Source organism: Grampus griseus, assembly GCF_964374135.1.
Source record: "Grampus griseus genome assembly, chromosome: 3".
Lineage (NCBI taxonomy): Eukaryota > Metazoa > Chordata > Mammalia > Artiodactyla > Delphinidae > Grampus > Grampus griseus.
In genome coordinates, this window is record NC_139019.1 from 155100556 (window position 1) to 155127235 (window position 26680).

The 26680-nt window shown below is 39.5% G+C and overlaps 2 protein-coding genes across 3 annotated transcripts in view; both read right to left on the bottom strand.

The window, feature by feature from the left end:
* The window catches only part of MAML1 (mastermind like transcriptional coactivator 1), a gene marked incomplete at its 5' end in the record, with an annotated part of 46017 nt that extends 40277 nt beyond the window's left edge, over nucleotides 1-5740 (bottom strand). Inside the window, one exon of the mRNA XM_082652412.1 lies at nucleotides 5414-5740. Coding sequence (XP_082508538.1) covers nucleotides 5414-5740 — 327 coding nt within the window. The remainder of the gene's footprint in view (nucleotides 1-5413) is intronic.
* Nucleotides 5741-7709: 1969 nt separating this feature from the next.
* The window catches only part of CANX (calnexin), a gene marked incomplete at its 3' end in the record, with an annotated part of 32119 nt that continues 13148 nt past the window's right edge, over nucleotides 7710-26680 (bottom strand). The window contains exons 2-15 of one of the 2 annotated variants that reach the window (XM_082650821.1): nucleotides 22877-23053; nucleotides 22527-22600; nucleotides 22017-22075; nucleotides 21188-21329; nucleotides 20666-20747; nucleotides 19965-20157; nucleotides 18350-18539; nucleotides 15933-16046; nucleotides 15471-15627; nucleotides 14125-14340; nucleotides 13115-13234; nucleotides 12098-12224; nucleotides 11833-11912; nucleotides 7710-10050 (exon numbers count right to left, since the gene is read on the bottom strand). In XM_082650821.1, the coding sequence (XP_082506947.1) occupies nucleotides 9997-10050; nucleotides 11833-11912; nucleotides 12098-12224; nucleotides 13115-13234; nucleotides 14125-14340; nucleotides 15471-15627; nucleotides 15933-16046; nucleotides 18350-18539; nucleotides 19965-20157; nucleotides 20666-20747; nucleotides 21188-21329; nucleotides 22017-22075; nucleotides 22527-22600; nucleotides 22877-23050 (1782 nt within the window). In that variant the 5' untranslated portion in view covers nucleotides 23051-23053. Of the gene's footprint in view, nucleotides 10051-11670; nucleotides 11913-12097; nucleotides 12225-13114; nucleotides 13235-14124; nucleotides 14341-15470; nucleotides 15628-15932; nucleotides 16047-18349; nucleotides 18540-19964; nucleotides 20158-20665; nucleotides 20748-21187; nucleotides 21330-22016; nucleotides 22076-22526; nucleotides 22601-22876; nucleotides 23054-26680 lie in introns of those variants that run through there. The other variant, XM_082650820.1, reaches the window with a different exon arrangement.

Below are 26680 nucleotides of genomic sequence, written 5' to 3' on the forward strand. Positions count from 1 at the left end.
CATTAACCCAGGAAAAGAAAACTGAGTGAAAAAAGTAGAGAATTTAGTTGGTTGGGGACCATGAATGTTTAAAAAGTGTGCAAAGAAAGTTTCTCAAGCCAAAAAAATTGGAATTCCCTTCAACGCCTCCCATTTGCCCCCATCCAATCCATCTAGTCCATCAGCAACCTCTGTCACCTCTGCCTTAAGAAGCTGTCCAGAATCCATCTCCTCCTCTCCATCTGCACTACTACCACCAGCCCCAGCCTAGACATTGCAAAAGCTTTAACTGCATCCACTCTCACCCAGACCAATCCCAGACATCCTCCATCTAGCACCAGAATGGCCTTTAAAAAATGTTAGATCATGTGATGTTTTTGCTTAAAATCCTGCTATTGCTTCTCACTGCACCTGATCTGATCCTTGCTTACTCATACCAGCTGCATACCTGCTGCTCTGGCCATACTGACCTCCTTTCTGTCTTCATGCAAGCTCAGAAGGTTCCTGCCTCCAAGACTTTGTGCTGGTGGTTCTAACTGGAATGTTCTTTTCTGAAACTTTCAGCTGATTCATAAACTCCTGTCATTCAGGCCAAATTAAGACAAAGCTGCTACTACCATATCTAAAGCTGCTGCTACAAATCACTCAGTATCACATAACTCTTTAAATTTTTTCTTAGCATTTATTATAACTTAAAATTAATTTTAAAAATTATTGATCTGTCTCCGTAAGAGCAGAGTTTCAATCTGTCTTGTTCACTGCTGTATCCCTAGCAACTAAAATATGCTCTGGCCCACAGTAGGCACTCAAATATTTGTTGCATGAATTAATAAGGGAAAGCAGGAAGGAGACAAAAAAAGTCAGAAAGCTGGAAAGAAAATCAGAAGAGAGTAGAAGCTAAGAGAAGAGTCTTAGGAAGGAGGAAGTCAAAAAGAATGATGACTAAGAAGCCACTGAATTTGGTAATTCCATCTTTGGTGTCCTTTAAGGGGGCAGCTTTGGAAAAGTAAAAGAGGTAGAAGGCAGATTACAATGGGGCAATGAGTAAATGGGAAGTGCAGTGGAAAACACAAAGGGAAGGAAGGAGATAGAATACTATTTTGAGGGTGAGAAAAGACAAAAGAAAGGAGAATATGTGCTCCTGTTTCAAGCTAAAGGGAAGGACCCAGTGGGAAAGGGGATACTGAAGATAAAAAAGGAAAGATGGTACTATGACAAGGTCGCAAATGTTACAGGAAGAAATGGGATTCTAAAACCACATTAGTCATCTTTTCTCTAAAATTATCCCATATGATTATAGAACAATGTCTGTCTTATGTTTAGAAATATCTACTCCCTAAAAATAATTTGTTATTTACATAATTCCTACACAAGTTCGGTCTACAAAATCATTATTAAGATTTCACACATCTTATCTTAACTCTTAGAAGGTACACACTGGGTGTTTGGGGTAGAGAGCCATATGTGCAGTGTTCTCACAGGTGGTTCAGAGAACAAAAGTTTTAGGGAGAAAGAGAAGACAGAAAGAGGTATGTATGCAAACGATAAAGCAAATGGGGCATGATGATGACAATGGGTAGAATCTAAGAGGAGGGTATGCAGATGTTCTTTGTACTATTTGTGTAGTTATGTACAGATAAAAGTTAAGAAGAGAGAAGAAAGAAAAAGAGGAAAGAAGAGAGAAAGGAAGGAAATTACAGATTAACATTTTACATGAACTTAAATGCAAAAAATCCTTGACAAAATATGAACATTTTGAATCTAGAGATGTATAAAAAGAGTTCTTAAACATAACACCAAAACACAATTCATAAAATAAATGATTATAAACTGGATTTTATCAAAATTAAATTTTTCTGTCCTGTGAAAGATCTTATTAAAAGAATAAAAAGAAAAAGAAAAAAAAAAGAGAGAGAGAAATACTGCATGCCTAAACTAAGCAGGAAAGGCAACTTCCATGAATGGTTGGCATGCAACCGTCAAATTTCTTGGTAGACTATCACAACGACTTAAGGAGTAAGCAGCAAAAGTGTGACAATGGTGGATAAGGGGATGTGGCATAAACCTTTATAACATTTTACTAAAAGAGGGATTTCCCTGGTGGTCCAGTGGCTGAAGCTCTGCACTCCCAATTCAGGGGGGCCCGGGTTCAAGCCCTGGTCAGGGAACTAGATCCTACATGCATGCTGCAACTAAGAAGTCCACGTGCCACGGCAAGGATCCCGTGTGCTGCCACTAAGACCAGGTGCAGCCAAAATAAATAAATATTAAAAAAAATTTTTACTAAAAGGAAATGTTCAAGCTATTGTAGAAGACTATTTTCATGACAGAATGAATGTATAAAGTGAGTGGATAATTCTCTATTATCTGGCATCCCTAATACAAAGAAGTCAATCTGGACTTCCCTGGTGGCGCAGTGGTTAAGAATCCGCCTGCCAATGCAGGGGACACGGGTTAGATCCCTGGTCCAGGAAGATCCCACATGTCGCGGAGCAACTAAGCCTTGTGTCATAACGACTGAGCCTGTGCGCCACAACTACTAAGCCCACGTGCCACAACTACTGAAGCCCACATGCCTAGAACCCGTGCTCCGCAACAAGAGAAGCCACCGCAATGAGAAGCCCGTGCACCGCAATAAAGAGTAGCCCCCACTCGCTGCAACTAGAGAAAGCCCCCGTGCAGCAATGACGACCCAACGCAGCCAAAAATAAATAAATAAAATAAATAAATTAAAAAAAAAGTCAATCCTATCATTAGAAAACTACTATTTGGTTTCTAATGAGCACACACAGTATGAAGAAAACCTAATGAGGTAATTCCTTGACAATTAGAGTAGAAAAAAGTCTGAAGCACTGTTTCTGATCCATCTCTAACAGTATCTACAGTAGGAAGATAGTGGTCAAGGTTTTGTTGTGGTGGAATATCCTAAGAAGGGTAAAAACATAAGCAGAAGGTGTACTCTACTAGTAATTTGACTTGATCCCTTTTCACTTGTACAAATGGTTTACCAATGGTAACTTTGCTATGAAACGACTGCCTAAGAGTACTACAGGACATTTGGAAAAAAAATAAGAATAATATTCCTTATGTAAGGAATATTAATTAGATCAAAAACATACACAGAATTGTCAAAAATAACAATGACTGAGAGGCACTTTCTCCCCTCCATTTCTCTGGCAAAGCTGTGCTCTCTCTCCAAGCCAAAATCCTACCAAGGCAAGGACTCTCCCCCTCTCTGAACTGAAGGAGCCACTAAAACGGAACAAGCCACTGTGTTCTTAGTGACACTGATCTTCCATTCCTAAAACCCCACTCCAAGGCCAAAGAGCTCACCCAGAATCACTTGGAGACTGAAGTGAAAAAGGTCCTTCTTCCTAGTAAGGAGGTTGAAGAGCAATTCCATTCTAAAGTTTAACTCATGAAATCCATGGGTCAAGGTTTAATGCGATAAGACATCAACATAACATGGCATACCTAATCACCCAAAAGAATGACTGACAGGCCAGACTCAAGTTCTAACACACTCAGAATTAATTTCTCTTCAAACAGCATGTCCAATTTCTCTCTAGTAGTTTAGGACTAAAAATATCATAGGGGATCTAAATTCTTAGTCTCTTTAAACAAACTGAATCACTACTAATATACATTCTAGGGGGTGGTTCAAGGTAACTATGTGAGTGTAAAATTGAGATTTTTATGAGCTTTCACTATTTACTTACACGGAATTACCACCCACAACTCTTTTTAAAAATTAATTAATTAATTAATTTTTGGCTGTGTTGGGTCTTATTGCTTCGCGTGGACTTTCTCTAGTTGTGGTGTGCGGCCTTCTCATTGTGGTGGCTTCTCTTGCTGCAGAGCACTGGCTCTAGGCGCACAGGCTTCAGTAGCTGTGGCACGTGGGCTCAGTAGTTGTGGCTCGCGGGCTCTAGAGCGCAGGCTCAGTAGTTGTGGCACACGGGCTTAGTTGCTCTGCAGCATGTGGGATCTTCCCGGACCAGGGCTCCAACCCGTGTCCCCTGCATTGGCAGGCGGATTCTTAACCACTGCACCACCAGGGAAGCCCACCCCCCACAACTCTTAAAAGTCTTTCCTTTGACTGTGAGCTGCACCCCTCCCTGTCTCCCAGGGCTTACAGTCTGTTTGCAAGACATGTCCTAAAGTACTATGTGACGTTGTGCTTAAAATAAATAGCATAGACAATACATTTCCTAAATGTTTTGACAAAGGAGATTCTAACTGCTGTGGGGTAGGGTGGAAACTGGTTTTAAAGAGGAAGATGAGATGGCCCTGAAGGATGTCAGGATTCTGAAAGGTGATGGGGGAGGGTCCTGCAGGCAGCCTTTCCATTTATGAAATATTTTTCATATCGACACTCATTTCTTTTGAGTCTTGTAAAAATCCTAGAGGAAACCAAACACATCCTCAGTTTACAGACAAGAAAAGTGAGGATGAGAAGACTTGACTATGTAAGACTTGATAACAATAAGCAATGAGATGTCCAGTAGCCCAAGCTAGTGTGGGAGAGAATAAGGAAAATAATTCAAACAGAGCATAGGGGCTGTGACACACCTAGCATTTAAAGGGTGAAAGAGACCGAACACCTTAAGACTAATTAGGGAAGAGTACTGCAACAGCCCAGGTGAGACCTTAACAGAGGCATGAATTTAAAAACACACAAATTAAATTGGTAACATTTGTTCTAAACTTTAAATTACCAAGAAAACAACAGCAAGGAACCTTATAATCAGTCTCAGGAAGGAAAACCTCTAACCAACAAATTTCCCGAATATCTACTGAGAACCCAAAGGGCATAATAATTTACCAACAAACTCTAATATCATCAGAGGTTTTAAACAGGCTTATAATGAAAACTGGCTTTGTCAACAGTACTGCTGGAATCACAAATTCACAAATTTCAGGGTTGCCTAAATAAAGAATACCTTTGTACACCTCAATGAGCAGTACTATGTCTTTACTAAGATTTCCAAAGATTCTTGATTTTCCATGCAAAACAGTTTGGTCAACTAAAGGCCGTTTTATTTCCATATTTAAGCCCTGACCCTGCAAAGAGCAAGGACCCAATGAACATTTGCAGAATAAATGAAGCCACTATCACAGGCAACTTAAATGCCAGTCTCTTCCAAAATAAAGTTCTCAAAATTTCGGAATCCAATCTGGAAGAAAAACCTTTCACCGACAGTTCGCCAGCCTTCCCACCCGGGACCTTAATGTAAGGTCCTTAGGGTCATGTTTTCCCAAAGTAACGCCACAGTGCCATTTCCCGCAGATGACAACCACTCAGTCCCTGCCATGTTAGCCTCCCCCGAGTCAGACCAGAGAAGTTGCGGGCACTGGGGAAGTCTCAAAGGGCCCTGGGCGGCGTCAGGGGCAGCATCTCCCAGGAAGGGGCTGCTCCCCGAGCCCTACTCACCGCGACCGGGAGGCCGTGCTCTGGGCCATCGGCGGCGTCGAGGCGGGGGGCCGGGGCGGGCGCCGGGGCCGGGGCCTGAGCTGGGGCCGGGGCGGGCGGCTGCCGGTGCTTGCCGGCGCGCTTGGCCTTGGCCTGGATGCAGCGCTGGTGGAGGGCGAAGGTGTGCTGGCGCTCGAGCTCCAGGCGCTCGGGCGATACGGCCTCATAGCGGGCCTCGCAGGTGCTGTGGTGGCGCCGGCACAGCTCGATGCGCCGGCGGAGGCGCTCCATGACCGCGCTGTGTCGCGGCAGCGCGAACTCCGCCATGGGGCAGGTGGGCAGCACCATGGGCCGCGGGCTGCACGGGCCGGGCCCGAGGCGGGCCTCTCGGGGCCGGCTGGCACGGCAGGCTCCGCTCCCCGCCGGCTGCCCGGCTGCCTCACGGCCACGCCATGGCCCCGCAAGCTGCGGAGCGGGCTCGCGCGCGGCGGGGGTCTTCCTCTGGCCCCGCTCGGCCCAACCCAGGCAGTCGCTCGCTGCCCACCTCAGGCCTCGGCCTGTCCCCGCCGCCCCGGCCCCATTGTTTTCCGCGCCGCCGCCGCCGCCGCCATCTTAAAATTGTTTTCAGGGCTCTCGGAAAAGGGCGGGGCTCCGGCAGGCGAAAGCGGCGTCACAGCTGATGAACAGGGACTGCGGCCAAACAGAGAAGGAAGAACGGGCCGCCCGAGGGGCGGGGCCTAGCACGCAAGAGGCGCGCTGGGGCTGCTCCCGTGCGCAGTTTAAAAGGAACTCTCAAGTGAGGCGGAGGGAAGCAGGTGGGCGGGCTTCAGTCCTGCTCACCCATGTAAGTGACCGACCAGAGCCGGCTCTAAACGCCGCCTCACGCGGACAGGCCCTTCCGGGTCCGCCGCGGAAAGACGGGCAGTCGGCGCGGCGTAACCCGCCAGATCCAGACGCTCCCGGCACCATAGCGCTTCATCATTTTATTCCTCCTGTAGCTTCTTAAATGGGGCTTTGATAAGTTAAAAAGTATCCAGGGTTTTTCAGTGTCAGCTGTTTTCGTTCGACCTCACGGCTCACATTCAGCCTCACAATTGTTAAGAATTGTACACGGGTGAAGAGGTTTCTTCTCGCGCTGTTCTGAATCATCGAGACTATATAATCTTCCCTTACATAAATTTTGAACAAATTTCAGAAGTTCAATTACTACAACAACAAAAGCCCTAGCAGACAGGAAGAAGAGGATGTAAGGAGTCTAGCTCCTTTTCTGGTGTGTGGGGGTAGAACTGCAAAGGATGATGCTTCAGTAAAAAAACAGGGAGCCTGGCCTGCAAGCTTTACATTTAAAAGATGGTCTGTTAGGTAAAACTGAATCTCAACAAAATACAACTAAAGACAATTACACTCTAGTATTATACCTAGTAGGCAAAGGGAGTGGGAGACTGTAGGGGAAAAAACAGGAGCAATGAAACTACAGACCGTCTCTGTTGGGCCAAGACAAACTAGAGACAGGTATTGGCACCCTAACTGCTAAAAAGTTAAACAGGAGGTGCCAAAAGGCTGCACAATGAGAGACACCATAAACAGCTCAAACTTTGGTACAGTAACTTATTACTAGGCCAATGAAAATGTTTTACTTTAAAATCAGAAGAAAAAATTGAGTCCTTATTCACATAGTACTTGTTTTTATACAAATGCAGTAAAAAATACAAGTGGCCCACCAAGGCAATAGTGCTTAGGGCTCATGAACGCCATAACATAGTCTTGCTTTTACCATTCTTCAAACATAAATTTTACACCAGAATTAAATAAATTCCTTTTCTAATGGGAAAGATAATCGTAACTAGGAGCAGTACATTTTGGGTACTCTTCAGTAAGCAATTCAAAAGCCTAATAATACTGCATAAAAAAGTTATGGCCTAATGTTCAAAAATATCCCTGAAATATGTAGGAATATATAAAAGATGGAGTCTGATTCTGAACAAAGATTTATTTTCTAATAAATGTTTAAAAGTCGAATGGTTCCCATAAATCTCAAAGAATAATCTACAAATTACCATTCCCTTTCTGAGCTGCTATACCTATTATAGAACTGAAATACTGAACCCCAATCCAGCAGGAAAAGGATACAAAGCCTACTCTGAATTATATTCAAATCCACGTGGTGAGATGTAGTAATTATTTCATCGTCCATAATAGTTTCTGTAATATTAGAAAATTTCATGTAGTAGTCAATTAAAGGAAGATCAACCCACTATTGAACCAGTAAAACACACAAATTGAAGGTTATTATGAAAGAAGGTCAGTCAAAAGCAGATGCTTAACACAGGGCTTTAATGTAATACCATTTAGTAACGCAACAATTGGAGAAAAATGAAGAGTATTTTATGGATGAGAGAAACTGAGGAACACATCTGATGGAGTGGGCATTTTACAACAATGGGACAAATAACCAGCATGTAAAATCATAATGTAAGTGCCTTTTAAAGAGCTGAATACTGCTGCTGGTCATTCATTAATGTGTCAGACTTCTAGGTGCACCTAGAAGGCTGCACCTTCAACAAAGAGTGAAAAGAAAACCAAGAAATGACTTTTTGTTTTGTCTTTCTTTTTTTGGACAAACGTTGCTAAATTACCCTTGGAAAGGCAAATGAACAGTCTACTGATTTATACTTGTTATTCCACAGCTCAGCTGGAAGAAACCATAATGTCAATGGAGGGTAAAGAAGGCAGATTTCTGGAAATGCAATGATCCCACACACTTGCTTCAAGGAGAAACCTGCAGACATATTTTCAGGTCTTGCTAAGTAACTGTTTATTTGCACTCAATACATTTGGGAAAGTCTGCTACATAGCTAAGGTCACTGTGACCACAGAACAACAGATGAAAAGGATAAAGCACTGAACAGTAAGAAAAATGCATCCCACCCTCATAAGAATTTAAGTGAACCAGTAAAAAAACTGAAGATAAACAAAATAAACAGATACAGCCTTCATCTTTTATGAATATACTTCCTCCCCAATATCTCCCCAATATAAACACTCTGGAGTGTTTATATATTCAGTGCAAGGAACAGTATCATCGGTACATTTGAAACACCTCTGAGAAAACAATAAAGCTAAAAAAAAATCTAATTCTGAATACATTTCAGTGTGGTGTAATAATGATGTTATTACACTATAGTGATGGGGGAGAGGCTCTGATAGCACCCATCTGCATTCCACATGAAAAAACAAACCTAAGATCATTTCTTAAAAATTATACAAGCCACATACTTAAAAAAAGTTTTGAACAGGACTGCTTTATCATGTAATTTAAGACAGAACTGTTACATGAACTGCAAATAAAGACTTAAAAGATTTAGCAGCTACAAAAATCAGAAAACTCATGCTAAAAGTCACTTCTCCATAAATACTTTTAGCCTGTGTTCAATTACAGTCAATTCTGAATTGGCTCGCCTCTGGATTACACTTCTAAAGTCTTTACACGGAGTAAAAGAAATGGTAAAGATGAAGGACACTATTCTATCGTGTACTTTGACCCTGGAAAGGTGTGGGTCTGCTTAATAAAGGAAGAAACATACACATAATCACAGTAAAGCTTAACACTATGCAGAGCTCATAAGCATTTTCAGCAACGGACTGCAAGCTGTGCTGTGAAGACAATGCATAGCAGAGAAGAAAGCTGGGAATTTGGGGAAATTGAGAAGGTAAAACAGTGTCAACACAGTGGAAGATGTGATGAAAACATCTGCCTCTACTCTGGTAGCGTTCCTTAAGAAGCCACCTGCTTGAGAAGGCTGAAGCCCAGACACTCCCAGGGTGTGAAGAATGAATGCCCGAGCGCCACATTATGCCACCTCCTCCACTAACTGCAACGCTGTCTGGGAACTGAGCTGTTCCAAACGCAAAAGAACACACATACTTCATGGCCTAACCAACATCAAGTGAAAAGTTTTTTTCTTTTTGTATGTCTATTTTTAATACAATTTTAACAGAACCTTTATATAAATTTGGGCTTCCATCCAATCACTCTCCTCAATTTCCTTAGGAGGAATTGAATAATGGAAGCAAGCAAAACAAGATTATAACCACAAATGACTGCACTTTAAACATGATTATCAATTTTAAGGGACAAAGACATGTGAATGTTTTGTAATACCAAACTTAAAAAACAAAATCAGTTACTTCAAATTCAGCCCCCTAGCATTTTTAAAGGTTGGTGTTATTTCTGCATGGACAGATTAATATATTAAATTAAGCCAAGATTTTTAAAGACTGACAAAGTTCTATCACTCTATTTTAAAAAACAAAGATGTTTAAAAACAAAAAAAATACAAGTTAGTTGCTTCATGTTACATTTCACAACCATTATGTTAAATGCTTTCTTTCTACAGAAACAGGGTCCTTTATGTCACAACTGCAATTATTTACTGCTAGATGTTTAAAATTACACGGGCTAGTGTTCAGCTGGAACCTGTTGATGGTGACTCTGAAGGTTTTCTGAGTTTCAACCTAAGATGTGCCAGGTCCTCTCCTAGGACCCACACTTTGCAGGGGAAGGGCAGGGAGAGGAAATCACAGATCAAGTTCTTAAGATTGTTTCACTCTCTTCGTGGCTTTCTGTTTCTTGGTGATCTGTTCAAAATTTCATCCTCCTGTTGGTTGAAAAAACAAGAAATTCACTATAATTAGCATATTTTTTAAAAAAGTAAAAGTTCACCAAGTTTTCAAATGAGCCAGGCTGAGTATAACCCATCTGAGGAAAAACAGGAAAAGAAAAATGATTGGAAGAAAATGCATCAAAAACAATGTTGGCTCAAAGGTGGTGGGATTGTATGTGTTCTAATTCAGTCTTTGTTTTCTAAATCTAACCTATAAGCATTTTCTTTAAAAAGGACCAGACACCAGGCTTTCACATGTTATCCTGCTTAATCCTGAATAACTACTGGCCTGTGGACACATTAGTCCCACTTTGAGGCTGGGAAAGCCTCAAAGATTCATGAGGACTAAAGGCTATCAAAGCTGAGTCCCACATAAAACTCAAGACTACAAACCCAGTGCTCCTTCTACTCTACACACACTTATTGTGTGAGGAAGTTTGGGGAATATAAAAACAGACTGGTCCCTACCTGAAAGAACTATGCATTCTAGTTGAGACAGAATACGTCCACTGAAAATATAAACAACATTGACCTTTATCAATACAAGGGCAGAGTTGTGGTAGCTGTAAATGGAAACTGGGTAGTTTCCAGAAAGGATCAGAATGAAACAGCAGTGCTTAGAAAAGGGACCTTGGTAAGAAAGGTGTGGACTATTCTCTTTCCCTCATACCTCATATCCAATCCACCAGAAAATCCAGATCAGAAGCTCACATCCTTCTCTCCTATCACCCTGCTCTGGGCCACCATATCTTGCCTGGATTATTACAGTAATCTCCTAACTAGGCTCCTTGATTCTCCCTGGTCTGTGAAAAACATAGCAGCCAGAGTAATCAGGTCTGATCACTCCTTTGCCCCAAAGCCTACAATGGCTGCCCATTTCACTAGGAGGAAAAGCCAAGCCCCTACAACAGCCTAGGAGGCCTCACCTAATCTGGAGCCTTCCCCATGTTCCTTTGCTCCACCCTCTTAATCTACTGACCGTACTGGCCATCTAGACTACCACTTCAGGCCCTTGTACCGGCTGTTCTCTCAGGAATGCTCTTCCCATGGACATCTCCATGGCAAAGTCCTTTATCTCTTTCAAGTCTTTGCTCAAATGTCACCTCTCCACTGAGGCCTACCTACCATCTTTTAACATTACATACAACACACCCCGCCTCCAGCATTTCCAATACCTTCTCCTGTACAACTTTTATTTTTCATAGCCCATTGCTTTTTAACATACTGTTCTCATTTACTTCCTTATAACGTCTACTGCTTACTGTCTGTTTCCTTCCACTAGAATTTAAGTTCCCCAGATGTAGCGTATCTTTGTCTGTCTTGTTCACTAACAATACCTGGTACACAATGGGTACTCCACAAATATTTACTGAATGAACGAAAGAATGACTCCATCAGCAAGAGGGATAAAAATTTTAGAATGCAGTGATTTGTCCAATAAATATTTTTAAGGGCACAGTGAGGAGAGGTAGATGATGACACAGAACTGTAAAATAATAACCTGAAGTTGCCATCTTAGAAAGCATTTTGTTAGTCTTTCCTTACCTTCTATTTATTACAGAAAACCATTTTTAGCACAGAAAATACTTTTGAGATTCAGATGTAATTTGAAATTTAATTTTTTAGTGCTAAGAATTCCACTTTTACAAAATTGGCTGTAATGGAATTTTTACTGTCACAGCCATTGAAAATTACCCTATGAAAATACTCTCTACTTAAATGTACCTTCACTGAGTTGCTTGAAACATTAAGATATACTCTCCCCCTTTCTATTACCTCTGCTTTAGGTTTCCTATCTTCCTCCTCTTGACTGACAGTGCCACCATCTTCTTCAACGTCACTTTTTTGCTTCTCTTCTAAGACAGAAAACAAAGCAAAACAACTGAGCAAAATCTTATACTTGTTTTTGGTAACTAGAAAATCAGCATTAGAACACACCTCTAGAGTCTGAAACAATCTTGACAGTAACTTGCTTATAAGGGTTTGAAACATCTTCTTAGGATGTTGGTTTAAAGCAGATATTTTGGGGTCTACTTCTTACCAAGTTTCTCTTCACCTTCCTCCTCCTCATCTCCCTTTTCCTTTTCCTCTTCCTTTTCTTCTTCGTCCTCCTTCACATCTGGTTGAGGAGCATCAGTCTTCTTGTACTCCACAGGACTGGGCTGTTTCTGAAATATTCCCCCAAAGCATGACAGTTTTGTTCACATTTTATGTATTACGTTACCATATAATTACCGAAGGTCTATGAGCAAAGTTCTGTACAAAGGCTATATGCTGGGGTAGATACAAAGAAATGAGTAAGATGGAATTCCTGCTTGAGAGCTTCCTCTTCACTGAGCATGTGTATGGTTCAAGGTAGAAGGAACAGTAGAAGCAAAGGGGTCAGGCAGGAATGTGCAAGTCTAACTAGTCAAAGGTGACTGAGGTACAGATATGCAGAATAGTGGTGGGGGGATAAGGCTGGAAAGGAAGATTGGGGATCAGGTTACAAAACATCTTGAATGCAAGGTGAAGCATAATCCTCATTTAGTAGAAGTAGAGAGTCTAAACAAAATTTTCTTTTTTTTTGATTGCATATAACAAAGGCTAAAGAATAAGGCTGTATCAGCCCTACATGTGTTTTGCGGGGGGAAGGGAGGGTAGGGATGCTGAGGGAGAAATGGATAATGAGAAATCAAAGACTGAATTATAAAGTATATGAATAGAAACAGCTATGCCAGAAGGAAAAGCTAGTTTGTGCCCAGATGGCTCAGTTTTATATCTCTAAGTTGTTTTCTCTTTTCTTTCAGAAAGCTTCTGCCAAATGTGAAGGAGAGTAATATAGTAGGCTAATACTATTAGAAACCGAGGGGCTAACAATCCTACTTCCATCTGGGCACAATAAATGGCCACTGAAAGTAGTGAACAGGGTTTCAGAAGTCAACACCAAATGTGGCCCAGTCACTACTGAGCTGCTACAAAGAAAAACCTCAGGCAACGTATCTTAGTTATTTTTAACAATATAAGAGTGAATCAAAATAAAAAAACAAAGCAAAAACAAACGAGCAACAACTCATACCTTTCCAGAACAGCAGAAGAGGATGACAAGAAATACGGGCAGAGCTACAGTCAAAATGTAGACCACCCAGAGCCATGGGCGCTCCTCGGCTGCCTCAATCATCTGCCCCACTACACCTGGCTGAAAAACAAGACAGGACTCATTTCAAGTTTTGGCTTTTGACACTAAATACAGGCTGTACTGTCCCACTGTTCAATTACCGCATGGCACTACTCAGGCACCTTTTTCAGAGGATTCAAGCCTAGATGTTCACACAATGTAAAAAGGAAATAAGAGAAAAATTTTGATTTTCCTGCTCTCTTTATCATCAAGGGGATTTCTCCTTCCTAGGTGTGAAAGCTGGCTTCTTAATCACCTACAAAGGTTTCCTTAACCTCAGGGACCAGTGAATGAAGAATTTCTTGATCTCAATGTCTCTCCAATTCCCATCTTGGCCTTATGGCCAATTATGTGAAAATTCCACTTATTGGGTAAACCAAGATTCAGTATTTAAGAGTGCATTAGCATATACCCTAAATGGCAAATTTTGTTAAATATCTTAAAAAAATTTTTTTTAAATTGGAGTATAGTTGATTTATAATGTTGTGTTAGTTTCTGCTGTACAGCAAAGTGAGTTAATTATACATATATCTACTCTTTTTAAAGTCTATTCCCATATAGGTCATTACAGAATAGAATTGAATAGAGTTCCCTGTGCAATACAGTAGGTTCTTTTTAGATATCTATTTTATACATAGTAGTGTGTATATGTCAATCCCTGTTAAATGTATCTTAACACAATTAAAAAAAAAACACCCTACAAATACAGACTCTAAAGCCATTATATTGGCCTAATGAAATCATGTCCAAAGCCCCAGTGTTTTGTCTTTAGCAGACAAAGGTCACACTTTCTATGCCAACATCCCCAAAAAAGGAAAAAGACAAATCTTAGAAGATAGCTTTTCACAACAGAAGCAATTAGTTACCTGTAATAAAAGACATAAATGCACAATAAACAAGCAAGCACAAACCTCAGCAGCCCCATCCGCAGCTTTCTTCAGACCCCATCCATCATTGGCCCAATCATCAACTACTCTTCTATCACCAGAAACAATAAAGTTGTCAAAAAAAATGTCTGAGGTCATAGACCACAGTTCTAAACCAATAGCACTAAAAGGAGTCATCTTGAAAGGCTCCAGATCTTCAAAGAAATCTGGATTTGGTATTTTCCGGGGTTTCCAGATTCCCTAGAGAAAAATATTTAAAAAAATCATTTCAGATAATGATCACCACAAATTTATGGTGAACCTAAATAAGAATGAAGATGAATTCTGCATTACCTGCGAGTTAAGTGCTGACTTTGTAAAACTTAAGTAACAGGAAGAAAACAATAAATGCTACTGATACCTCTAAGACATCTGGACTCCAGCTACTTTCAATTTCATCCATGACCTTGATCCAAACACCTTGCTCTACCTGGCACATTCCAACAGCCTCCACTCTTATCAACTAACTGCTGGTAGGAGTGGGAGCATAAATCAGTACAGACTCCTTCAGTGGTGATTTAAAATGTACACAATCTTCAACCAGATATTTCACCTCAGATAACTACCTAGAGAAATAGTTACCACATATACTCAGACATTTACAAGGAAAATTACTGCAGCAAGGACTCTAAAAGCAAAAAATGGCAATTCACCTAAATGGCCATCAACAAAACAGCTAAAGTGCAATTTTTAACTTATCTTATTGATTGCACAAGTATATTTAAAAACAGAAAAGTATATACATAGTAGATACATAGAGATACAGACCTACACTTTACATTTTGAAGTGTGACAGAGTAGAAATTAATGATTTTAAATAATTTGACTAGAACAGAAACAGAAGTGAGACCAGGGTCTCACTGAGTTGTTACATTTCCATAGTAAACTTAAAGCTTTAAAATATCACCACCTGTATTACCATCTCATTTGAGCCTCACAGTCTTTTTATAGTTGAAGATACTGAGGTCAAGCAATGAGCTGACTTGTGTTCCCTGACTTGTGGTCAGGGAACCAACTCCCATCATAATCCTCTATCCACCCTACCACAGAGATTGCCAAGTTGGATCCACATGGCAGCAGGGTGCCCAAACCACAAGTTTTCTATTTTTTGTTTGCTTTTAAACACAAGTTACAAAGCAATTATGAAAGTTCTTTCTAGTTTCTAGGTTTACCTTTTCAACACTTAACACACAAGTTTTCTCTCAATTTTGAAGTTTACTTTGTTTTCAATTCAATAGTTTGAATACAGGGGATCAACCTGGCAGCCTCACTATAGAAAAAACTTCTATCTGAACACAAAGAGATCTATGAAACCACAGAGAGGTACAAACCTGGTAGTTAGGATTGTCAATCATGGGCGGCTTCCATTTGCCCTTATAATTAGGGTTGTCAATCATAGGTCGCTGCCAGACACCACACCCAGGAGCCGACTCACACTTAGGGTTGGCAATCTGAGGAGCCTCCCATTCTCCATCCATATCTTCATCCCTGTGGAGATACAAACAAACTACAAATGGATTCTGTGATGCAGGACTGTGAAAAGCTGCCCCAGGGCTTCCCTGAAATCCTGCAGAAATACTTTCACAATGTCGTACTACAGAGCATCATCTTGTTTCCACATTTCCAGTAATAAGGGTTTTTCATGACAGATGCATTTAAAAAAAGAGATGAAAATGTAATCAATTTAGTTTGTTGAGCTCTACACTTAAATTTGAGCAGTTAGCTGTATTTAAGTATTAACTTTTACTTCAATAAAAAAGCAGGCAATTTCAAAAGTTAACTAAAGCTCATACCAATCCTCTGGCTTCTCTGCATCTGGGTCAGGTACATATTCAGGTTCATCATCTAACCAGCCTTCAGGCTTTGTGGCTTCTTCATCTGGAATCTTAGCAGGGGCATCTTCATCCCTTAAACACAAAAGAAAAAGCCAATTACTGACAACATTGGCCAGAGAATCACAATGTGGTCCCACTTTGTGAATCTGAAACAGGGCAATCTAAAAATATGTAGGCCTTACTTAATCAAAAAACTTAAAATAGTTCCTCCTATAAATATCTAAAATCATATACAAGGGCCTAGTATGCAGAATTTATAAAGAACTCTTACAACCTAATAATAAAAAGACAACTCAGTTTAAAAACCAGCAAAGGATTGAATAGACATTTCTTCAGACATAGAAATGCCCAATAAGCACATGAAAATATGTTCAACATCATTAGCCATCAGAGAAATGCAAATCAAAACCACAATAAGATACCACTTCATACCCAGTAGGATGGCTATAATAAAAAAACTGATAAAACTAAGTATTGGCAAGGATGTGGAGAAAATGAAACCCTCATACATTGATTGTGAGCAAGTAAAATGGTACAGCCACTTTGGAAAACAGTTTGGCAGTCCCTCAAAAAGTTAAACGTCATTACCATAGGACCCAACAATTCCACTCCTAGGAATATACCCAAGAGAAATGAAAATGTATATTCACCCAAAAACCTATACATGAATGTTCATAGCAGCATTATTCATAACCACAGCCAAAAAAGGGAAACACCCTAAATGTCAATCAAATAAGGAATGGATAAATAAAATGTGGTCTTATCCACACAATGGAACAGTCTTCAGTCATAAAAAGGAATGAAGTACTAATCCATGCTTCAACATGGATGAGTCTTAAAAACATTATGCTGAGCAAAAGAAGCTAGACACAAAGGACCACATATTATATTATTCTATATCCAGAATGGGCAAATCCACAGAGACAGAAGGCAGATTAGTGGTTGCCAGGGGCTGGTGGAAGGGAGAAATACGGAGTAACTGCTTCATGGGTATGGGCTTCTTTTTGGGTGATAAAAATGTTCGGGAATTAGACAGTGGTGATGGTTGCACAACACTGCAAACATACTGTAAAACCACTGAACTGTACACTTTAAAGGGTGGATTTTAGCATGTGAATTATGACTCAGTTACCCTTAAAAGTTCATCAGGAAGTACCTAATTTCAAAGCTTTATGCAGTTATTGTTAGAGCCACTTTAGCTGGTAAGCAGAGACATCTTCTATTCTTGGTCAGGATTATGCTTGGTTTTGAAATTTGCTAGTTTAAAATTGTGTAAGAACTTAAACTTGTATATCATTCAGCTGATCTTTCAAGCTGAACATTCACTTCTCCACCCCCAAAATAAAACAGCTAGTTAAGGAATACAATACTGAACAAGGCTGAGTCGAAATCTAATGTTCACCAAATATACAAATAAACTCACCCACTACACCAGTGCAGCATAAAAGTATCAACTAGAATTTAACTGTGAAGCCTAAGAGGATACTTACAAGTGGAAGATCAGTTTTATCACTTCTCTTTGTTCACTTCCTGACATTTCCAAAAGTCACCATACCAGAGTTCAAAGATGGTCACATACAAGAGTACAACCCACCTGTTTTCTTTTCTTACCACTCTCCAATTTGCACTTTATGTAAAAGGCTACTCAATTTCCCTCACACGTGTTAAGCTCACTCCTATTCCTCTACTTTTGCACCTGATATTCTCCTTCAACCAGGGAATACCATTTTCCATCTTCACCAGTTAAGTTAACTCTTGCCCACTTTCAGTTCTCAATTTGATTTGCCCAACTCCAAGAAACTACTGAAGTTAGGTATACCTGGTGCTCTGGTCACAAGTAACACATATTAGACCATTCATCCCATGCATGCCAACTTCAAGTGCCTGTCTCACAACTAGACTGGGAGTTGTGTAGGCAGCTGGTGTGCTTGTGGTTTTGTATTCCAGTGCTCACCACGGAGGAGAGATCTCCTGAGTATTGTTTAAATAGTAAAAAGGTTATTTTTCAAATTAAAATTTAAAATTTTAGGACTCCAGCTTTAAATGTGAATTCATAGAAGCATTGGAAAGGCCAGGCCGAAAGACCCGAGGTTCTGCCACAAACCAACCGTGTCACCACAGGCAAACTCTATCATCAGTTTCAGCATTTGGTGGCTTGTAAAATGGTATGAGGCAGCCCAGATGATCACGATGGCCCTAGTAATCACTAGGTGGTCACTACTATTTTCAGCTATAGTAGTCTACATTTTTCCTAACATTTAGACTGCATCACAGATTATCCAAATTATCAGATTTCAACCACCATTCAATTGTTCAAGCCAAATGGAATGTACGAAATGCTCCACTGCATTCAAAGACAGGTCCCGAAGACTCACCAGTCATCTGGCTTGACAGCATCAGGATCTGGTATTTTTGGTCTTTCATCCCAATCTTCAGGCTTCCGGTCTTCTGGGTCCTCAATTTCACGTGAAGGATTTACAGGAGGAGTCATGTCATTTAACAGATTCCCACTGTTTACAACAGACTGGTCCACTAATATTTCAAAACTATTATCTGGATTCAAGACTGAAAAAATTAAATGCAATTTTAAAAAGTTAATTAGCCACTCATTCCCAAGCTCTCTTTACCACAACACAAACAATCATATTTCTAACAGAAAGCAGAAGCATGGAGTAAAGACCTTGGGCGTTAGAACATGGTCATGGAGCCTTATGCAAGTTAGCACGCTTTTTCCTTATCTGTAAGTCGTAAATGTTAGTTCTTCAGGTTTTTAGGAATTAGAACAAATGACAGGTAAAATTTTTACACACCAAAAGATTCCATGTATGAACATTAAAAACATCAAAAAAAACAAAGGTACATAAACTAATGCAATATTGGTTTGACACAAATGGTTACACACCAGTCAACAGGCAAATAAGTTTACTTATTATAACTGTCCCCCAACAGAAAAGGCCCATTTCCTCATTTTTTGAGTTGGTATTACCACTATGTTGCCCAAATTTCAAATTACACAAAATTTCAATTACATGTGGTTTATTAAACCACGTGTCTACTCAGGTTGTACTTTTGGAATCCAGTGAAGAATGCAAACATAATTTTAAATCCATAAAGGTATCTTAAGTGTGAATTATGCTAAAGCCTGGATCCTACATCTAAAAGCCTAATAGGCAACCGACTAGGTCACAGAACATCCAGAGTACTATGGAAAATGACAGAGTACTATGCTGCTATCCTCAATGACAATGAAGGTTATCAATGTTATCAGTGATATCTACTCTCACAGAAAGATTCTCATGCTTTTGTGAAGAGAAAAAGTGAAATATAGCACACTTAACTTCTAATAAAAATTACATGTGTCTATACATATACACATGTTTATTCACATATAGCCAAATACATATCACAGTGTTGATATTTCAGATAATTTTGTTTTCTTTTTGCTTTCTTTTTCCTTTTAAATTCCTATGCTGAATATATATTACTTTTGTTATAAAGAAGAAAGGTTATTGCATTCTTTAGGAAAAGAGGCATGTCTATATGTGATCTCAAAGCAGCAGGAAAAACTTCATTAAATAAAAAGACCCATTCCAATGTCCAAATGATTAAACTCAACTGTCTAGGTGTTGGAGCATCCAAACAAGTTCAACTAGAAGATACTTTGAAAAAAACTGTACACATATTTCTATTGTATGTCCTATAACTTAACATCCCATCAACAAGAAAATAAACAAAGGGAGGAAATGAAGGGTGAGGATCAAGCAAAGAAGCTCTTTATGGGACATACAATCTTATTCTTAAAATTGTTTCAAACCCTAGCTCTCAATTCAACCTAAGGAAGAGATATTTTAGTGCTGAGAAATTAAGTTCTTCTCACAACTAATATTAAGTCAACAGAGATTCTTATTTGCAGGCTTACAATCTTTAAATTAAATGGATGATAAATGTGTAGTGCCATAAAAACCAAAATTTATTAATAGTTTTTCTTACTTAATGTATAAAGATGTGTTTTCTTATCAGTAAAATAGGTCTTCAGATCTGCATCTGGCCTCTTAGCATGCTTTTCTTCATATACACCCGTTTTGGGGTTTTTGTGGCGAAAGATGAAGTGCAATTTATAGTCCTCTCCACATTTATCTGGACCAAACATAATCGTGTAAGGGGTCTTGTCGTGGAAGTGATCCTTCAGAAACAAAAATGGATTAAGTAACTCAAAGTGTTGAAAAGCAACCTTTCAAAAGTGTGATATGTCCTCTTATAAAATCCCAAATAGTGTCCTATTACAGGAAAAGTTTATTCATTTATGAGGTTTGTACAGATACCAGTGAAAAGGAATAACCAGAAATTACCGGGAAATTTTACATGAGAATATATGAAAGTGCTTAAAAACACAAAATAATGCATATACCTAGATAGTTACTGCTTCTTTCATAACACAAAGAAATAAGTTTGCTAAAACTAAAAATTACACAGGACAGAAACCAAGGATAAAACAAAACAGCTTTGAAATTTACATTTCAAATAAAAAGCACAGAAATGTCAAGGTCAGTATTTCCAGCCTCCAAAATATTTCAACAGCAGCAGGAGAAACGGCCTTATTTTCACTGGTCTTAGAAAATTTTCTTTCCTTTTCTCTGAGATTCTTAAAAGGTAACTGTGGGAGGCCACATAAAGAAATAGGAAGTACCTACCAGGTTGAGCTCTGGGGTTTTGGAAAGTAGTTTCACATAGGCACCACCACATTCTATTCCATTTTGGAAATTAACCTCATACCTAATTTCAGAGAGAAAGGCAGAGACCATATGGCATTTTGAAAGATCAAATTTCTTAATTTATTTCCCTTTCCCCCACTTTGGTCACATGTTTTATCACAGGTCATATGTGAAGATTCCATCTTCTATTGTTATACTTACCCAATCCCCCAAAATTAAATAAGTAAAAGAAAATTAAATCTTAATGCAGATTCCCAGTAAATACTATTTGCAAAATCCAGAAGTTCATTTGCTATCAGTAGGAAAAATAGCTGATTTATTTCAAAATAATTTACTGGGCATGAAAAAAATGTTACATTACAGGATGCTTAAATACATCCTAAAATTCCTACTGTAGCATGTAATTATTCTCATAATTTTTTTTTACATAGAGTAATAGTTTTATAATATAATGTCTTCACTCTTCCTAGAAAGGGTCTATCAAGCAATTGTTTCACTCACTGAATAATGAGAGGCTTGGTATCAAAGATGAAAGGCTTGTTCAGTTTAGCAGAGATAGCATGATGCTTGGCTCGAGACATCAATACAAGTCCTTTATCGCCTGGAAGTTTTGTTTCCTTCATTTCATCTACCTCCCATTTTCCTGCAAGACAACAAAAAGGTCCCACTCCCTAATTACACCTCTGAAGATCCTGAAATCGTAACAAACAAAACTCCAAGTTGTGCAAATCCATCATACTGACAAATGTTTAACATGTTCCATTTACCTCTGAGAGCTGGTCTATTAATATTAAACACACATAATTGACAAATATTAGGATATGGTTTTTAAAAACCTATAGCACATTCATTCTACCAATGCCTAGAAAAGACCTTCCATTTCCAAAATACAGCACCATGGGTAATAAATCTCCTTCCATTTTATGGTGTAAAAATAAACATTAAACAGGTCTAACCCTATAAAATATAATAGAACACACAAAGAAAGCAAACTTCCAGTGAAAAATCTTAAAATGTATACATACTCTTTTTTTTTTTTTTTTCCCAGTACATGGGCCTCTCACTGTTGTGGCCTCTCCCGTTGCAGAGCACAGGCTCCGGACGCGCAGGCTCAGCGGCCATGGCTCACGGGCCCAGCCGCTCCGCGGCATGTGGGATCTTCCCGGACCGGGGCACGAACCCGTGTCCCCTGCATCGGCAGGCGGACTCTCAACCACTACGCCACCAGGGAAGCCCTATACATACTCCTTTTAAACTAGTCTTGAGAGATACTATGGAAATACATCAAACCTCAATCTGCTATTATATCTAAATCAAATGCAACTCTCACCATCATATTTGGCAATTTCGTCATCAGTGTCATCTTTCTTGGCTTTGGATAAAATCCACCTGTAATTAAGACATACCCCTAAATTAAGATTCAAATTATAGTTGGCCTGTAAAAAGAAACAATGTAAACAATAATAAAAATAGGAACTATCCAGCTCTTCTTAGCCTACCTAACCACTGTACTTTCAACTTTTAAATGTCATTCAAGTAGTGATAATATATTGTACTCAACTCAAAAATCTGTAAGAAAAAGTACCAAACCCATGAAATAATTTCACCTTTTAAGACTCAAGAGAAAACAACTTTCTCAAAGAACAAAATACAGGGTGAAGGGAAAAGATATGGAAGCAAGAACCACATGTTCTAAAACACTATTTTCCTAAAAGGGATGAAAGATATAAAATAGTTAGACATTTCACTATATAAAATAATATCCAAAAAGGAATACACTATCCCATCTTATTTATATGATGTCTGCCTCTAAGATTTTTTCCCCCTAAGAAACACTTACCCTGACAGAGTTCCTCTGTCAAAGCTATCAGCAAAATACACTTCTCCTGTTGGAACTGGAGCTTTGTAGGTGACCTGTGTTAAATATAAAAATGAATTAAGAATTGAAATATTCAGCAACACTCCTTTCTCAGTAGGATCTATTCTCTTGATTTGCTTTCAAACTTTCATAGCTGGCCCTCGAATTCAATCCATATAACTTATCTTTGGGACAATATAACAAAGGCTGACAGAGAGATCAATAAAAATTTTAGCAAATTTTGCTTTCCCTGTGATAAGGATCCAAAATTTACCTTCATCCTTTGGTTATCTCAAGAGGCAAAATGAATAGATTCAAAGACCACTTCAAACCTTTGGAGATGGAGGAGTGCTGGTATCTGCTTTCGGTTTTGAGTCTTCTACCTCTTCAATGACATCATCAAGGTCATCCTCAATGTCAATCACATCATCTTCATGTCCATCATGAGCCTGAACAAGAGCAGTTCCAAGCACCAGTAACACACACAGCAACCACTTCCCTTCCATGATCTAAATATAAAAAAGGGTACAGTTAAATGCATCACCTCCTTTTAAAAAAATTTTGTAAGATCACTAACCCCTCTCTCATTTATTTGTTTTTTTTTCTTTGCGGTACGCAGGCCTCTCACTGTTGTGGCCTCTCCCGTTGCGGAGCACAGGCTCCGGACGCACAGGCTCAGCAGCCATGGCTCATGGGCCCAGCCACTCCGCGGCATGTGGGATCTTCCCAGACCGGGGCACAAACCTGTGTCCCCTGCATCGGCAGGCGGACTCTCAACCACTGCGCCCCCAGGGAAGCCCTAACCCCTCTCTTATTTAAAATTAAGGCTTTCAAATCAGAACTTCATTGTAGTTCATTTTACAGATAAAGAAAGTGAATCCAGAATGATAAAGCGGTTTTCCTAAAATCAGTTAGTTAAAAGATTCAATTTCAATAAAAATTTCAAAATAAAACTCAAACATAAACAGGTGTCCCCATATAGAATATCATGTTGGCTACACAAATTTATGGTGTTCAGATACAATTTCAAACTAAATTCCTGCATTTGTAAAGAGCTCTACAATGGACAAAGCCCCTTTTACAGGTTAGTTTAAATGAGTTAAAACATTACAATGAAGTAACAGAGGAGCTAACTAGCCTCACATTAAACACTTAATTTAGATGCTGCTGCTCTTGTCCAAAGACCATCAAGTGTAGATATGGTTTTAAATTAGTGTTTTAAGACTCAACAAAAAAATATATTAAACCACAGACCAGCTATCTTTACCTCTTATTTTCTAAGTCTGTAAGTGCCTTATGTATTGTATTAGACTGTCATGGATGGTAGTTGGTCCTTTTCCCAAAACCGCAGACCTAAAGATATAAAAACTGAGCCACATGGATGCACAAAAAGATTTGGTAGTAGGTAGTATAGAGTTTCAATTCTCCAAGACGAAAAGAGTTCTCTCTGGAGATGGATGGAGGTGAAAGCTGCACAACAATGAGAATGTACTTAATGCCACTGAACTTAACAATGGTTAATATGGTAAGTCTTATGATAAGCGTTTTTACTACAATAAAAAAGATTTTAGGGGCTTCCCTAGTGGTGCAGTGGTTAAGAATCCGCCTGCCAATGCAGGAGACACGGGTTTGAGCCTTGGTCCAGGAAGATCCCACATGCCATGGAGCAACTAAGCCTGTGTGCCACAACTACTGAGCCTGCACTCTAGAGCCCGTGAGCCACAACTACTGAGCCTGTGTGCCACAACTACTGAAGCCCACGTGCCTAGAGCCCGTGTTCTTCAACAAGAGAAGCCACTGCAATGAGAAGCCCACGCACCACAACGAAGAGTAGCCCCTGCTTGCCGCAACTAGAGAAAGCCCGCGTGCAGCAACGAAGACCCAACACAGCCAAAAATAAATAAATAAAATAAAAAATTTTTTTAAAAAATTTAAAAAAAGAAAATAGCTTAATTTTTTTTGGTGTCTTATACATCAACTTATTCCAATGCTGAATTTGACACCTAATTCCTTATAAACTCTATAATCCTTTAAAGTGAGTAACAGTATGTAGAACTAGATTTTCACATATCATTTGGTGGTATTTCTTTTATTTACATATCTTGGGTACTGTTTTCACAAAATGAAAGAAGGTAAAGTTCACTGGATTCCTAAATGCTTAGCATTTAGGCAGTGCAGAAAATAAAAGTGCTAAAAAAAAAAGTGCTAAATAAAATCATTGATAATGTTTCCTAGGACTGGTATTAGTTTTTAGGAGAAACTCTCAATGTCAACATTCTGCTCTAGTTTCTAATATACTAGGAATATCACTAATTTCATTTATTCACTGGAAAGGCCTCTATTCTCTACTATCAAAATAATATACAATGGCACAGCAACATTGCTTTCATTTACAACTACAAGGGATTCTCTAAAACTAAACAGGTTGATTCAACACTTTTATCTAAATCAACTCTATACAAGTCCCAAGTCCTCACAGAAACAATGCTATAAATGGTAGCTGGGTTCCCAGGGATAAGCTACAAAACCAAATTAGCCCAAAACATAGCTAAAACAATATATGCATACAATTGTTAAAACTTTTTAAAAGACAAAATGTGGTAAGCCTAGTAGTAATTAAATGAAGCACAAAACCAGTGGATTAATCCGGACTAAGTACTGATGCTGGAAAATCGCTGCTCAAGGAAAAGCTAATCAGGGAGATGAGCTAACTACTTACCTTTTAAAAAGGTAAGCCTGATTTTTTTTTCCCAATAATTTTTAATTTGTTGATACATTGCTGTTGTGGGCTTAACTGTGCCCCCCTCCCCCCATTCACATGTTGAAGCCCTAACTCCCAATGTAATATTTGGAGATAGGACCTTTAGGGAAGTAATTAAGGTTAAAAGAGGTCATAAGGCCTAATCCGATAGGCCTGGAATCTATATAAGATGAAGAGAGCCAGAAGTCCGTGTGCACATAAGTCCATGTGAGAGGACACAACAAGATGGTGGCTCTCTGCAAGCCGAGGAGAAAGTCCACACCAGAAACCAACTCTGCCAATGCCCTGATCATGGACTTCCAGACTCCAGACCGTGAGAAAATAAATTTCTGCTTTTTACGCCACCCAGCCTGTGGTACCGTTACGGCAGTCCAAGTAGACTAATACAACTGTCCTTAGGTTAAGCATAATTTTATATAAGGCAGTGCTTCTCAAACTTTAGCATGCATCAGGGGGCTTTTTAAAACAAATCACGGGCTTCCCTGGTGGCGCAGTGGTTAAGAAACCGCCTGCCGGGGGTGGGGTAGTAGTGGTGGTGGTGGTGGTGGGATGAATTGGGAGATTGGGATCGACATATATACACTAATATGTATAAAATGGATAACTAATAAGAACCTGCTACATAAAAAAATAAATTAAATAAAATTCAAAAAGAGAAATCCGCCTGCCAATGCAGGGGACACAGGTTTGAGCCTTGGTCCAGGAAGATCCTACATGCCGTGGAGCAACTAAGCCCGTGCGCCACAACTATTGAGCCTGTGCTCTAGAGCCCACGAGCCACAACTACTGAGCCCGCATACCACAACCACTGAAGCTTGCGTGCCAGGAGCCCTTGCTCCACAAGAGAAGCCACTGCAATGAGAAGCCCGTGCACCGCAACAAAGAGTAGCCCCCGCTCGCTACAACTAGAGAAAGGCTGCACGCAGTGACAAAGACCCAACACCACCAAAAATAACTAAAATAAATAAATTTATTTTAAAAATTAAAAATAAATTTAAAAAATTGCTGATTCAGTAGATGTGGGCTGGGCCCAGTGGGCTAGGACTTCACATTTCTAACAAGTTCCAGGAGATGCAAAGGCTGCTAGCTCAGGAATCACACTTTGAGAACCACTGATTAGGGTTTATGAATAATCAATTTGTGCTTTGTTTTCCAGTTAATAAAAGCACTTTCACATAGGCACACTGTTTCGCATAAACCTCCCTTGAGGTATTACTCTAATTTTACTTTACATATTAATAACTAAGACTAGTAAAATGAAAATAACCCAATCATTTACTCATTATCACAACCAATAAGAGTCAAAGAATTCATATCCCATATTTCTATTATGCTAGACAAAATGTAGTTGAATACTGAGAAGGTGTGATAGAGA